A 16,193-nucleotide genomic window follows, 5' to 3' on the forward strand; every position below is an offset into this window, starting at 1 on the left:
ACGTCACGCGGAGACGCCGATTTTTAATTTTTTTTTATTTCGCTGCCTCCGTCTGCGTGCTTCTTCCGGGCTAACGCGGCTGCTGATTGGCTGTTGCAGCTGAGTTGGGGCGGGGAAACAAAGCTGCACGCCGGGAGGCGGAGGGAGGGGAAGCGGCACGCGCATGCGCTGAGGCAGCCTGCCTCGAGGTGCACTGTGGGTAAGACGTCTCCCGGCGACGGCGGATCCATGGCGGCCATCGGGGTCCACCTGGGCAGCAGCTGCGCGTGCGCGGCCGCCTACAAGGTGCGCGGCCGGTTGGGGGGGTCTCCCCTCTTCCGTGTAGGCCGAGGGGGGCGGGGGAAATAAATGTAATTTTAATAAGAATAATTTTCATTTCCTGGGCGAGGTAGTGCTGTTGAGTGGCTAGAGCGGGGTTTGAGGAGGACGTTGGAGTCGCCAGAAGCCTTGAAATCGTTGTTATTATTTATTAAATTTGTATCCTCCTGAATTTGTTTGTGGGAGGGGGACGTTATTGGTTTGTTCTGGTTGAAGGGCAGCATACAAATTGGATTAATCCTAATCTGGAGAGAGTCCGTGGTCCCCTGGGCTTAAGACCCCTCCCAGCAAGAGGAGACCACAGCCCTCTGGCCCAAGGGGTTGTGCTCCGTGGAAGCGGTGGAGTTAAAAAAGGTTTGACTACAAAAGGGAGGCAGCAAATGCTTCTGAAGAGGTAAAGGACCCCTGGACGGTTAAGTCCAGTCAAAGGCAACTACAGTGGTACTTCAGGTTATGCATTTTCAGGTTGTGCACCGCGCCAAACCCAGAAGTACCAGAACAGGTTACTTCCAGGTTTCAGCGCATGCGCAGAAGTGCTAAATCGCGCTTTGCACATGCGCAGAAGCGCCAAATTGTGATGTGCGCAGGCGCAGCACTGCGGGTTGCGAACGTGCCTCCCGCACGGATCACATTCGCAACCCGAGGTTCCACTGTATAGGGTTGTGGCGCTCATCTCACTTTCAGGCCAAGGGAGCCAGTGTTTGTCTGCAGACAGCTTTCCAGGTCATGTGGCCAGCATGACTGAACCACTTCAGGCTCAATGGAACACCGTGACTGAAACTAGAGAGCACGGAAACGCCGTTTACCTTCCTGCAGCAGTGGCGCCTATTTATCTACTTGCACTGGTGTGCTTCCGAATGGCTAGGTTGCCAGAAGTTGGACAGAGCAATAGGAGCTCACCCCGTTGCAGGGATTTGAACCACCGACCTTCCGAATGGCAAGCCCAAGAAGCTCAGTGGTTTAGGCCACAGGGACACCCACATCCCTGATTCTGAATACCAGTTCCTGGAAATGGAGAGGGGGGAGAAAGTGATCATAGAATTGTTGAGTTGGAGGAGACTCAGAGGATCATCTTGTCCAGCCCCCTGCAATGCGGGAATCCTTTCCACAGCCGTCCCTGGGTGGACCCGGCCACTAACCTTCTGGTTAGCAGCCAGATGTACTGATCTTAAGCTCATTCATGTCCTGCCCTCTGGTTTCCCACAATCGACATGTGGTGGGCCGCTGTGGGAACAGGATGCTGGGCTAGATAGGACATTGCCCCCCAACCTCACCCCTCCCCTTGGCAGGCAGGTTGGGGTTGACCATCTTGTTAATAACCAGGCAAGGGTTGCCTCCATCCACTGTTTGTCTCGCTGCCTTCTGCCATACCATCCTGATGGGCTCCAGCTGTGTGTTATTCCTTTTACAACTGTGTTTGTTATTCCTTTGAGTTTGCAAGTTGCAGGCCATCTTTCCTGCAATGTGACGTCCTTGCCTACATCTGAGGTGGTCCAGTCTGTTCTGCTGCTTCTGGACTCTGCCATCTCATTTTGTTGCTGAGTGGGTGGACTCATCATGGACCATATTTTTTGGAGAGAGAAATGACTCACTTGGTCATCTGCTTTGTTTTGGCGGAGGCACACTCCATTGTATTTCAAGGCAGACAGATGCTAGCAACAGCGGTTCACAGCCTGTGTCACTTCAGTTGTCTCTTCTGTTAATTTGCATAGAGTTTGTGTGCATCGGGATTGTGATGGGTGTTGTTGAGGGCCATGTGTAGAGCATCTCACATAAATAAAAGAAAGCTTATGTGCTTATTGTAAAATGCATTTCCATCAGTTTACTTGAATGACGCTTTGCTGGATAAAGTAATATATGCATTGGCCTGGTTTGCACATAATGCTAAGCTGTAGTTTCTTATATTATGAAATCACAGTTTAGTAGTATTTGTGAACCCTTCTAGCTTAACTATGGCCAATTTACTGCCAAAAATCTATAAACTGAAGTAATGATTTGTTGTTGGCTTATGAAGCTTAGTTTGTTTTAATTATGGCTTACATGCGAGTCCAGCACTCTTCGTTAACTATGGTTTGGGGTGGGCCATCAATCTAGAGCAGGTGGAAAACAAATCAACAAACAAAAGGATCCTGTTATATTATTCCCAGTACGTATTGGAGCAGAAGCTTCCATTTACAAGAGTTTCCTTCGTACATTATTTGTCTTTATACAACATTTGCCCTGTGCATTCCGTGGTAAGGTAATAGTCAAGAACAGAATCTAGCCTCTGCTGGACAAACGAAATTAAGGGATCCTGTATTAAAAAATGGTATTATTTTCTGGGGTTTCCAAGTGGTAATGAGTTACTGTGTTTAATTTCTGTGTCAATGAGCTATTCTACTTAATCATTCTACTCCATGTTTGTGTTGCTTCTTCAGGATGGTCGTGCAGATGTTGTCGCCAATGATGCAGGTGATAGGGTTACTCCTGCTGTTGTTGCATTTTCAGAAAACGAAGAGGTAACTTTTCCCCCAGTGTAAATTTGAAGAAAAAGTGGTGGTACCTTTGTTGTTTTTGAACAAATCTTTTAAAATTATTTCCAGGTTGTTGGTCTGGCAGCAAAACAAAACAGAGTGAGAAATCTTTCAAATACAGTGGTGAAAGTGAAGCAGATTCTCGGGAGAAGGTGCGGAAAGTAATAGTGAACTTCATTTTGGGATTTAGTGTGGGTTTATCTGACAGAATGGGATTGTTAAACCAAAATGTATAAAAACTGGCATGTAAGTACAAACCTTGTTACCAGGCTTAAATATGCAAGCAGGCTTCTTAAAAGTCTCTTGTAAGCAGTATGTATTTTATTTAACAAAATTTAAAGTGAGTTATTCTGGAATGAATTTTTTTCTACTATTAAGAAATAAAAAGTCCAAACTCTGATATCATGCTTAAATACATAAACAAAGCTTTGAACAATGAAAGATTAAGGAGGACTTCATTAAACACAATTCTTATGTGCTGAAAATATAAATGTAAATTTTGGGGTGTGTTTTTTTTGTTTAAGTACACGTCAATTTCCCTTGTTTTGACAGCTCTGATGACCCACAAGCTGAGAAGTACATTGCAGAAAGTAAATGTTCAGTAAGTAAGAAGCTACTTCATGTTTTCCTCCCATTACTATTAGTAGTATTTATAAACTGCTAAACATTGCACAAATACCATAGTGATATACAACAAGCAGAACCAGATAAAATAGTTCTCAAAAAAACCAAAAACCTGTATAAAAGGGCTTTATACAGTAAAAATGAAACCTTAAATTTGTTCCGGTAGCAGATTGGCATCCAGTGCAGCTCTTAGTACTGGTGTTACATGTTGGTGGAAGGCAAACCCAGCCACAGACTGTGCGACCCCCTTCTGACTTGCTGCAGCTTCGGGATCAGAGAAGAGGGCAGCCCCACAGTGGTTACATGGCAGCAGTTCAGCCTTGAAGTTATGAGTGCAGTCTCAGTTCATTGATTCATTCTAATCCAGCCCCGCAATACGTCCAGACACTGGCCTGGGCAGACCTGATTCTAATGTCACAAAGAAATAGAGTTGGGTGGCAAGCAACAAACTGATGACAATTTGTTTCAGATGTCCTAATGACAGCACCCAGTGGTGTTATATAATGTTAAACAGCAGGAGAGGTCTGTTGTGACTGACAGGTCAAGCTTGTAATTAGAGGGAATGATTTCACTCAGTTCTCCAGTCCCATTGCCTTTGGGGGAGGCAAGCAACTCCCATTGAGTTCTCTTCCACCCCATCCCCAATTAGCTTAGCACAGGAACCTAGCACAAAAACTACTGAACCAATATATCTGCAATTCAGCAGATTATTTACCGAAGATTACTCTTGTGCCTGCTGGAGGGATACAGTGCAATGCTAGTGGACTCCTCCTCCTCCTCCTTCCCCTGACAGCCTCTCCTCCCCATTTGTTCTAGAGTGTCACCAACCCTTGGGAGCAGACCTTGGATGTGTGTATAATATTTGCTTTCTAAATCATTTACCATATTTTTTGCTCTATAAGACTCACTTTTTTCCTCCTAAAAAGTAAAGGGAAATGTGTGTGCGTCTTATGGAGCGAATGCAGGCTGCACAGCTATCACAGAAGCCAGAACAGCAAGAGGGATTGCTGCTTTCACTGTGCAGCGATCCCTCTTGCTGTTCTGGCTTCTGAGATTCAGAATATTTTTTTTGCTTGTTTTCCTCCTCCAAAAACTAGGTGCATCTTATAGAGTGAAAAATACGGTATCAGACGAAAGGAATCTTGTAGAATCTTTTATAACAGATAAGCTGAGAGAGAGTCATATTTGTATGTTCATTTGTAGGTCATCGAAAAGAATGGAAAACTAAACTATGAAATAGATGGCAAACTTGTTTCCCCAGAAGATGTTGCAAAGCTTATCTTCAGTAAAATGAAAGGTATGATATTAAAATGTACATTTTTAAACTATTTCCCCAGAAGAAAAGTGGTACATATACCTGTAAATTGAATTTGCTTGTACTCACAATACAATATATTTTTGTATTAGAAACTGCTCAGTCTGCTTTGGGCTCAGATGTTAATGACACTGTGATTACGGTACCTTTTGACTTTGGAGACAAACAGAAGAATGCCCTTGGGTGAGAATACAGTTTTCAGCTTATTTTTATTAAATGTATTTGTGGGAATTTGAGATGTCTGGACAGGAGACATTTGGACATATTTGGACTTGGAAGATCTGGGTTCAACATCTCAGCTCAACCATAAGCACATGGTGTTAACCTGGAGTAGCTCAATTCTCATCTAATTGGACTCTTTCAGTGAAATAACATCACTTGTTGTAGTTGTTTAAGAACCTCCTGCTTAGAGGTTCTGGCACCATGGAGAGAAAACAATATTCAGGTTCCTACCACACAGTAAATGGACTGTTAAAACTACTCAGAAATTGAGTGGCGGGTCTGTGATAACTTTTGGCTCACTTTGTAGCCACATGATAGACAACCACATGAGCTTATAGCTGCCATACGGGTAGTTCTTAAATAGCCAGCTTATGGGGTATTGTTGTAGGTCAGTCTTCCATGGAAGCTGGTATCTTGAGCAGAGGCCAGATAGTCACAGATTTACGACTACCAAGCACCCTGGTTTTTCACTAGGAGGAACTGAAAACCTTTACCAGCAGTGGCCTCATCTTTCCTGGCCAATTTTCACTCCCCAGGACTAGCATGCATCTTGACTTCCAGTTGGATGCCCCTATTCCTTTCTTCTTGCCATGGTACACATTCTACATTAGGAGTGGACCATTCAGTGCAGAGCACTGCATAAAATAGGAAAGGGCTCAGACAGGCCAGCTGAAGGCATTTTGCGATTTGTAGCAGATTTAGGGCTAACAGTTAAAAAGTATTGTGTCACAGAAGCACTCATTTGTGCCTCCACCTGCTCCCTATTCTTGATGCCGCCTGATCACTTTACCCTACTGCATGTAAGGCCTGGCCCTGACTCTCATGCATCCTCCCGTTCCTTGTGTTCAGACATTGCTAACTGCATAGTCACCACAGTCTCCGAAGAGAAACAGGTGCACATTTCCTGTACTGGTTTGAGCTTTTTGAGCTTCAAGTTCAATTTGCATGAACAAACATAGATAGGCAGCTTATTCTCCTACCACAATGTGCCTATCTGTGCTTAAGTAAAATGTCTCTTGGCATGCTTACTGTATGTCTTGTAGCAGTTTGGCAATGTTTGGTAAGGTGTTTGTGGTGGTGATGCAGGGATAGGGTCCAGCTATACCAAAATAAGGTACTTTGCTGTTTTATGTTGAAAGAAGGCATCAATCTAAAGTGATGTTCTAATATAAATTGTGTCTTTATTGCAGAGAAGCTGCTACTGCAGCTGGGCTTAATGTTCTTCGGTTAATTCATGAACCATCTGCAGCTCTGCTGGCTTATGGAATTGGGCAAGATTCACCTAGTGGAAAAAGGTGACAATTGGTCTTTAAGCAACCATTTCCCCTGTGCAATCCCAAGCATGCTTACACAGATAGAAAACTCAACAGGACTTAATCCTAGTTTCAGGATTACAGCCTTGGCTTTAAACAGTATGGTGCAAAGTGAGTTGGCTCTAGCGGTGTGTGGTATGGACCTTTGTGAACCTAATGCTTCCCTGGGCAGAAGGGAATTTTTGATGGTCTCCTTCCCTCTGTAGGTCCTTGTGCAGCTTTAGAAGGTTGGGGAACCCTCTGCAACAGCATGGGAGGGAGTATTAGGAGCTGCTCTCCTCAGGAATATTCAGTTCATGGAGCAGAATTATCTGCTGAATCTGAGCCAGAGGGATCCTAGACTGCTATAAATAAGAAAATCCAAGTCCTTTGCAACATTATTATTTTTTAATTCAGGAGATTCTAAACAAGTGGCAAAGGCAGGAAACCAAAGCATTGTACTTTAATCAGTCTTTAATATTGTAATTTAAATGGACTTCATTTCAGGGCCAGGGCAGTGTTAAATGAGAGGGCACTAGGAGGAGAACCTCTCTGACCTCACTTCTGCCCCATGGAGTGCAGCAGTGGCACTGATACCAGGAGGTCATTTTGAGAGACAGTCGTCATTGTCCTGAGAATCTGCTATTAAGGCTTTTAGTATCGATGCTAATGAGGCAAGGCATACTGATTTCCTTTTCTTTATTTTGTGTGCATGGAAGCAATGTGCTGGTGTACAAGCTTGGAGGAACATCCCTTTCTATCACGGTTATTGAAGTCAACAGTGGACTTTATCGTGTTATTTCCACGAACACAGATGATAGTATAGGTGGCATTTGTTTCACAGAAGCCTTAGCACAACATTTAGCCTCTGAGTTTCAAAGGTAAGTTCTCTAGATCCTAAATAGTATGTGGTGTTTTATAAATGTGTAGTAAGGAATCATTGCTGTTAATTTTGCAGTATGGAAAATTGCCAGCACATTTTGTATCAGATTTTTTTGACTGATACACAATACATTTATTTATGAAAAACATTTCTATCCACTCTCTGAGTTTAAAAATATCACTTGGGGGTCCAGAACATATATAACAGGATTTTAAAAACAATTACAGTTTAAAAATAATAAAACATTGTCTCAAAATGAAAACTTCTGGAAATAAAAATAGTGATTTTTTAATAAAAAAATACTACTTCTAATGGTCTACGCTGTTGAAATAAGACAAACAGTACATTCACATAATGTTTTGGGGAAAGGTTGTTACTGTAAATTTGACATCAGTTCTTAGTTCAATTTGGAAATAATCCCAATCTTGTAAAGAGCTATTTACCAGGTTGTCTGAGGTGAGTAAGAATTGTCTCCAGGCAACTAGATGGAAGCTTTGCGAACAATGGTTTTATTCCCTTTTTTTATTTTCACGCCACAAATGACTAATGTAACTATGAGAGGGCAAGCAGCCTAGTATTTTTTTTTTATTAGGTCTAGTGACTTTTGTGGACTTGCAAGGCTGTTAGCTCCTTTGTTTCATGCTTACATTCTTGAAGGATCCTGATAGATATCACTTACAAGCAGCATGGGAAAGGTGGGGTAGATATAGCCAAAGTTAAGCATTTCCAAATTCTGTTGATTTCAACATGAGAGTTAAGCACAACACTATGATGTCGGAACCTTAATGTTTGCCTTTGTGCTTCATGAATACTTACTCAAAAGAACCTCCCCTCTTTCAGTTACCATATATCCCCAGCTTTCAAGAGTAGACGCATATAATGTTTATACTTTGAATTTGAAAAACATGATAAATTTCAGGATCCACCTTCCCCCCCTAACTTCTAGGGTAATTGATGGCCACTATTACTGAGTAGGTTTTCTGTAATGGTTAATAATACTTTTTGTGTAAAAAAACAACAACAACCCCATAGATCTTATAAATATGATGTGAGGGAAAACTCCAGGGCCATGATGAAGCTCATGAACAGTGCTGAAGTGGCAAAGCATTCATTATCGACACTCGGAAGTGCCAACTGCTTCGTTGACTCCCTGTACGATGGGCTGGATTTTGACTGTAATGTGTCTAGGTAAGATATACTCTTGAATCTCTGCATGTGTAGCATTGTTTTCCATGACATCCTTTAAATTTAACTTGTGTGAATTTAGCTTTACATGCTTGGCAGAAAAATAAAATTAAAAATAGGAGCAGCTTCCGGAGTGGGGCGGATGTTGGCAATCCTAACTACCAATACACTCAGCTTGGGAGAGCGCAGGGAAAGGGGATGTTGACAATAGGAGATTTGGGCTTTATGCATGATCACCAGGATGTAACCCCCACATAAGGTAATGATCGTGATAGTTGGCTACTCTCCATATGGAATGTATTTATACAACTGTTTTCCTTTTCATGGGCAAGAAAATTATTATTATTTATTAGATTTCTTACTCTCCCTTCCCCATGAGGTCCCAGGGAGGTGGGTTACAACCGTTTAAAAAGAAAATATTAAAATTGGTTAAAACATATGACAGTATATGAAGTTGGAGTAAAGAGGTACATTGAAGGTGCCAGAAGGAATCTCACAGTTTAAGGGCTGCCACAAAGATTCCCCTCTTTTAGCCTTCCACCCCACCCAGGATTTCTTAGGGTAGTGGGACACCTAAGAGGGCCCCGTCCACTGATCTGAACACCCAAGAGGATCTGTAGGGAAGGGGCTGCTTTTTCTGGTATCGGGCCAAAGTTATTCAGGGCTTTAAACACCAACATGAGCATTGGGCTCAGAAGCAAACTGGCAAACTGGCGTTCAGCTCTTCTGGAGCTGGCGTTGTGTGAGTTCTAAATGGAAACCCAGCCACTCACTCTTCTGGCTGGTTCATTTTGGAGCAGCTGAAGTTTCTGAGCCATCAGAAACGGAGGGCAGCTCCATGTTTAATATTATACTACTGTATTGGGTTTCTCTGCAAACGTTTCCCTGTGGAAAATATGGATATGAATGTGCTTGGTTTTTTAACAACACAGGGCCAGATTTGAACTTATTTGCTCTGCGCTTTTTAACAAATGCCTAGAAGCCATCAAAAAGCTCTTGAAGCAAGTTGGACTTACAGCAGATGATATCAATAAGGTAACAATACAAATAGCTTGGTCTATTTTGAAGTCATTCTTGAAATTCTTGTTTTGACAAATATGTAGGAAATACATAAGAGTATATTCACAAAGAAGCAGATGCATTCAAGGCTTCACAACCACGCTTTATTAAACTGTAAATGAGATCAGGGACAAGTATTCCTCCCTAGTAGGGCTGGGCAATATATCAGTATCTCGTCCAAAACTGGTTTCAAGTCTGTATTCTGATATCAGTTTCATAGTTTTTGCCCTGGCAATATATCTTGAATCATGAAGTGTGTTAGGGCTGGATGATATACCATCTAAAACCAGTTTCAAGTCCATATCATGGTAATGGTTTCAGAATTTTTGACCTGGCAATATATCTCAAATCATGGTGTGTGTGTGTGTGCTGTGCAAAAATCACCATGCAGGAAAAAATTGTGAAGCCATCCAGTGCCTCTATAGTTCCATCCTTATTTCAGACATCGTGATATATCAGTATATTGCGGTGTTTAGCTGGTGATATATCTGGTTGAAACCCAGGTATCACCCAGCGCTACTCCCTAGCTGCTCCCTTCCTCTCAAGTGCTGCTTCACAGCTTAATTCCTGAAGCCACTGCTCTCCATTACATCTGAGTGGTTGTGCAGCGGGGGTGGGGGACTATAACTTAATGCCAATTAACAAGCCAGGATAAAAAGTCTGGACATCTGTTTCCCCCCACTTTCTCTGTGTGTGTGTGTGTGTGTGTGTGTGTGTTTGCAAAGTTTGCATACACAAGTACCCTTTGAAAAGCCTAACCTTTGCTGTTGTCCTATTAATGCTTTAATGTCCTCCAGGTAGTTCTCTGTGGCGGATCGTCTCGCATCCCAAAACTGCAGCAGTTGATCAAAGAACTTTTCCCTAGTGTTGAATTGCTGAACTCTATTCCTCCAGATGAGGTCATTCCCATTGGGGCTGCCATGGAAGCTGGGATCTTGCTAGGAAGAGAAAATACTTTTTTAGATGATGAGATACTGCCTATTGAATGTTCTGCCAAAGATATCTTAGTCAAGGTAAGCAAGCAAATTAAATGAATGAATGAATGAATGTCTTTATATCTCTTGCTTAGAATTAGAAAGAGAGCTCCCTCCCTAATCTGTATCAACTATCTTCCATCACTGCTACCTTTGTGGGTTTAGGTTTTAAAGTGAAAACTTTCCTGAAAGAGATTTGGAGTCTCTTAAGTAGCAATTAAAGTAAATAAGTGAGAGACTGAAACTCGTTATTTCATACTGATGCACAGTTAATATATTTGCCATTCAGAACTCTTTGTTTTTAATTGAAGGACTAAGTATTTGAATAGGATTCCCTAAGATTCCAGAATTGACAGGTCATCTTAACACGCCAACATAAATAGTAAACTTTCATATTTTTAAATTTAATTAGGAGTCTATCAAATAAATCCAATTCATTAAAAAAAATTAATTTGGCCACATATTTCACCTTCACATCTGATCCATAAATTATTTCAACACTCATAGTATTTGACTAGTAGAATGAATCAATAAAGAATCATATTTAAAATCTCCCCTCCTTTTTACTCAAGGGTCACTGTTTGTGCTGTAATGTGCACATGCTCTAACACATTGTGGTGGCTTAAGATTTGGGGTCCTTTCTGCAGAGTGCTTATGTTGCATATCTCTTATTTCTTTACTTTATATTCTTTATTGAAAAACAAAAAGTACATAATTACATGTGCAGAGAGTAAGATGTGACAAAAAAGAAGAAAAAAGAAATAGTAGCTATGTAGAAAACAACAGAACAACAACAAAATATTATATACGTTACATAAAAATGATTTTTTTATTGTAGTTAACCAGACTTTAACTTAATACGGTATTTAGAAAAATTAATTCCAAATATTACTAAATTTGGCCATGTTTTCACACAGTTTGTTCAAGTGTAATGGGTTTGTCCATATCTTCAGGCGTGAAAATAAGCCACTTATTTATTTTTCCAGTTCATTAATACCTGTCTTTTTTCATTAATACCTGAGGACACAGATAGTCCATTCATATTCTCCCTTTGTTAGATTCCATGTGTTTTGGGTATATAATTCAAAAGGATATTTTCCTCTGCAAATTTATGATTATTCCATACAGTCATGTTGATCGTCTCTATTGCCTTCTGCCAAAAATTTATCAATATAGGACATTGTACAAACCTGTGTTTTAGAGAAGCATTATCTCCAGCAGCTCAGTGTCTTAGTCCTTTTATAAACAAGCGCAATGGGAGTCCTAAATATTTATTTTGCTGTATGAGACTGAATTTGAGGTCCAGAGGCATGCTTGTTATAGAACTTAACATAGTTTCCCATTGTTTGGTCGAGAATCTCCAGTTCTTTATACCATTCTTCCTATATAAGGAAATGGGTGTGTGTGTTGTTACATAAGAGTTAATCAGCTGTTTTAATATATCTGGCATCTCTGCAGCTGTAAAAGCGGCTGGTCCGTTAATGGCAGTTAGCATGTGCTTTATCTGAAGATATTACACTTGAGCATTTAAAGGTAATTCATATTTGTCTCTTAACATGGAATAGGCATAAAATTCATCCTTCTTGTCTATTGATTGCTCTAAGTTTAATATACCCAACTTCATCTCTCTTATTTCTTAGGCAATGGATCAGTCAGGGGCTGATAAATTTGTGGTGGTGTTCCCATCAGGAACCCCTTTGCCAGCCCGAAGGCAGCATACTCTACAAGCCCCAGGAAGCAACTCCTCTGTCTGTCTAGAATTATACGAGTCTCTGGAAAAGATCCCCATAAAAGAGGACAACAGATTTGCACAGGTGAAGAAATATCAATAGAAAATTACGCTTGTTTTTCCCCAGTGTTTACTCAAAAGCAGACTTCAGTGTCACAAATCTTATTTGTATGTTCATTAGGCAATTGAAGCTTTTGCCTCTTAAATTCCTTACCTTATAAAATGTTGTAAGCACATCCACGGTATTTTTAGAGCAGGGTGGGTGCACAAAAACCATTTTTAAAAAACATTTAACACAAACTATCAAGTAACTTGGTTAATCTGAATTAAAATTGTAGACAATTGGGGCTGCAAGTTGCTCACCTGTGTTGCAATACATGCTAATTCATTACTCCCTTTAGCCTTACAAATTGATTCACTAGTTTTTTCAGAGCATGCTCTGTCTGCCTTAGAAAACCATTTTCCTGAAATTACCTTGAAACTTTGTAGCTCAATATTTTATATTTTAGCTTTTATATATGGCAACGTAGGGCAAATGGTTTAAATCAAAGTGCTTTTGATATAATCTCACTTGCATCTCTTTGGTTTTGACAGTTAAGATTGTTAAAATAGATAAAATGCAGATGACAAAGGATCTTAATGTTTTGTTTTGTTTTAAGCAGATTGTCCTCCAGGATTTAGATATAAAGGAAGGTGGTCTGCACGATATCCTAACTGTTCTCACAATGAAAAGGTATTGAAAACCAAAATACTACAACTTTGGTTTAGCATATCAAGTACATGTGAAATGTCCATTTTTCAGAACTTGGGTTTTTCTGTTGCAGCTTTTTGGTAGTATCTACTTTACAGGGTAGAACTTCCACCTATCAGGTGTTGATGCATTAGGGGAGAACTGTGGATCAAATCAACTTCTGGAATATCAGGGATGCTTTTTCTTTCCCAGATCAGTGGGCAAGCATTCTTTAACATTCCCTTCTGCTGCCCCTTTCCTTTTCACTTAAGAGAGGGATGGGGAGCCTGTGGCCCTTCAGATGTTGCTGGATCACACCTCTCTTCTTTCCTGAGTGCTGGCCATGCTCCCCGTGAATGCTGGGAATCCAACAGCTGGAAAGCCACAGGTTCCCCACAAATGAGAGCATTTTTTCTGGGTAATGGGACTCCCCACACCTGTCAGCTGAATCAAAGAATTCCACGGAGGAATGATGGGGACATCCAACGTGGGAGCTTAGTTTTTGAGACCTATTCAGTCCCTCTCAGGGTGCAATTAGTCTCCAGATGTCACACTATAAAATCTCTCTTTTCTTAGGGATGGATCACTGCACGTTTCCTGCACAGATCAAGATACCGGAAAATGTGAAGCCATTACTGTAGAAGTGGCATCGTAGTCTTAATTTAGAAGTTCTGTTTTTTTAATTGTTACCTCAAACCAGGTTTTAAGTGAGTGATGCCATGTGTACAATACAATAAATATAATACAATGAAAATATGGAGTCTGCATACATCTTTGGAAAATGGAAAAGTTGGGTCATTACAGTCTTAAGAGGAAGCTGGTAACAGCTGTGCGTTCAGCAATGAGCTGCAGAAAATATTTCATGGGGAGCTAGAGTTTTATACATGACAACTGACAGATAAGGGGTGAGAGTAAACAAGAGTTCCTAAAACCCAACATATACCTTAAACGATGGAAATAGTCAAGACGGGCTCCACTTCTTGTGTCCACTTCTGGCAAGTGATGGGCTGCACCTCACAACGGTTGGGAGGAATGTTTTTGCCAAAAATCTCAGAAACCTTATCAGGAGGGCTTTAAACTGACTAATGTGGGGGAGGGAGACAGTGCTCCTGAAGGTAGGAGTCTATCAACTGATGAAGATGATCATCCAAATGTCATAGACCAAATGGAGCAAACAGCACATAGACCTGGTGGTGGGAGGAAAAAATCCTTAAATAAGAGACACGGGGGAATGATTAATGGACTTCAATGTCTGTACACTAATGTGCAAAGCATGGGAAATAAACAAGATGAGCTTGAGCTCTTGGTACAGCAAACTAAATATGACATAATAGGCATCACTGAAACCTGGTGGGATAAGTCCCACAATTGGAATGTAAGAATGGAGGGATACAATCTATTTCAGAGAAACAGACCAGACAAGAAAGGAGGAGGAGTGGCGTTATATGTCAGGGATGTGTATACCTGTGAAGGGATCCAAGATTTAGAATCTCAAAGCCAAAGTGAGAGCATTTGGGTCAAAATTAAGGGAGAGAAGAATAACAGTGACCTCATTGTGGGAGTTTACTATAGATCCCCAAGCCAAACGGAGGACATAGATGATGCCTTCCTGGAACAGATGGCCAAGCATGCAAAAGGAAGGGAGATAGTAGTAATGGGGGACTTCAATTACCCAGATATTTGTTGGATGTTAAACTCAGCCAAGAGCATAAGGTCAAACAGATTCCTCACTGGCCTTGCAGACAACTTCATTGTCCAGAAAGTGGGAGAAGCAACAAGAGGAACAGCCATTTTAGATCTGGTCCTAACCAATGTTGATGACCTGGTTAGTGGCGTAGAAGTGGAAGGATCATTAGGCGCGAGTGATCATGCTCTTCTGAAGTTTACTATACAGCGGAAAGGAGCAGCCAAGCATACTAGGACTCAATTTCTTGACTTTAAGAAAGCCGACTTCATAAAACTTAGGGAAGTGCTGGGTGAGATCCCATGGACAGTACTACTAAAAGGAAAGGAAGTTCATGATGGCTGGGAGTTTGTTAAGAGGGAGATAGTAAAAGCACAACTTCAGGCAATACCAATGAGACGGAAACATGGAAGGTGCCTAAAGAAGCCAGGGTGGCTATCTAAAGAACTTTTAACTGAGTTAAGATTAAAAAAGGATGTGTACAAAAAATGGAAAAGGGGGGAAACCACCAAAGAGGAATTCAAACAAATAGCCAGCATGTGTAGACACAAAGTCAGAAAAGCTAAACCACAGAATGAACTCAGGCTTGCTAGAGAGGTTAAAAGCAACAAAAAAGGCTTTTATGGGTATGTTCGTAGCAAAAGGAAGAACAAAGAAACAGTGGGGTCACTCAGAGGAGAAGATAGTGAAATGCAAACGGGGGACACACAAAGGGCTGAACTCCTTCTCCAATGAAGAAAACAATGCCCGACCTGAAGAATTTGGAGCAAATGATTCAGCAGAGGAAACACAGCCCAGAATAACTAAGGAGGTAGTACAAGAATACTTGGCTAGTTTAGATGTATTCAAGTCTCCAGGGCCAGATGAACTGCATCCAAGAGTGTTAAAAGAACTGGCAGATGTGATCTCAGAACCACCGGCAGTCATCTTAGAGAATTCCTGGAGAACATGGGAAGTCCCGGCAGACTGGAGGAGGGCAAATGTCCCTATTTTCAAAAAGGGGAAAAGAGAGGACCCAAATAATTACCGCCCAGTCAGTCTGACATCAATACCAGGGAAGATTCTGGAGCAGATCATTAAGCAAACAGTCTGTGAGCACCTAGAAAGGAATGCGGTGATCATCAATAGTCAGCATGGATTTCTGAAAAAGAAGTCATGTCAGACTAACCTGATCTCGTTTTTTGACAGAATTACAAGCCTGGTAGATGAAGGGAACGCAGTGGATGTAGCCTACCTTGATTTAAGCAAGGCATTTGACAAGGTGCCCCATGATATTCTTGTAAAGAAGCTGGTAAAATGCGGTCTTGACTATGCTACCACTCAGTCAATTTGTAACTGGCTGACTGACCGAACCCAAAGGGTGCTCATCAATGGTTCCTCTTCATTGGAGAAGAGTGACTAGTGGGGTGCCACAGGGTTCTGTCTTGGGCCCGGTCTTATTCAACATCTTTATCAACGACTTGGATGATGGACTCAAGGGCATTCTGATCAAATTTGCAGATGACACCAAACTGGGAGGGGTGGCTAACACCCCAGAAGACAGGATCACACTTCAAAACGACCTTGACAGATTAGAGAACTGGGCCAAAACAAACAAGATGAACTTTAACAGGGAGAAATGTAAAGTATTGCACTTGGGCAAAAAAAATGAGTAGGTAAAAAAGA

At 41.4% G+C, this 16,193-nt stretch overlaps 1 protein-coding gene across 1 annotated transcript; it reads left to right on the forward strand.

The window, feature by feature from the left end:
- Positions 1-137: 137 nt before the first annotated feature.
- On the forward strand, positions 138-13,598 carry HSPA14 (heat shock protein family A (Hsp70) member 14). Its single transcript, XM_083399851.1, has 14 exons — positions 138-285; positions 2,736-2,816; positions 2,901-2,983; positions 3,384-3,432; positions 4,659-4,752; positions 4,863-4,953; positions 6,183-6,287; positions 7,004-7,165; positions 8,200-8,355; positions 9,285-9,387; positions 10,209-10,424; positions 12,026-12,199; positions 12,777-12,847; positions 13,421-13,598. The coding sequence occupies exons 1-14, from the start codon at positions 229-231 to the stop codon at positions 13,497-13,499; spliced, it is 1,521 nt and encodes a 506-aa protein (XP_083255977.1). The 5' UTR covers positions 138-228; the 3' UTR covers positions 13,500-13,598.
- The last annotated feature ends 2,595 nt before the right edge of the window (positions 13,599-16,193 follow it).

The sequence above is a fragment of the Podarcis tiliguerta genome (genome assembly GCF_965153285.1).
Source record: "Podarcis tiliguerta genome assembly, chromosome: 10".
NCBI classification, from domain to species: Eukaryota; Metazoa; Chordata; class Lepidosauria; order Squamata; family Lacertidae; genus Podarcis; species Podarcis tiliguerta.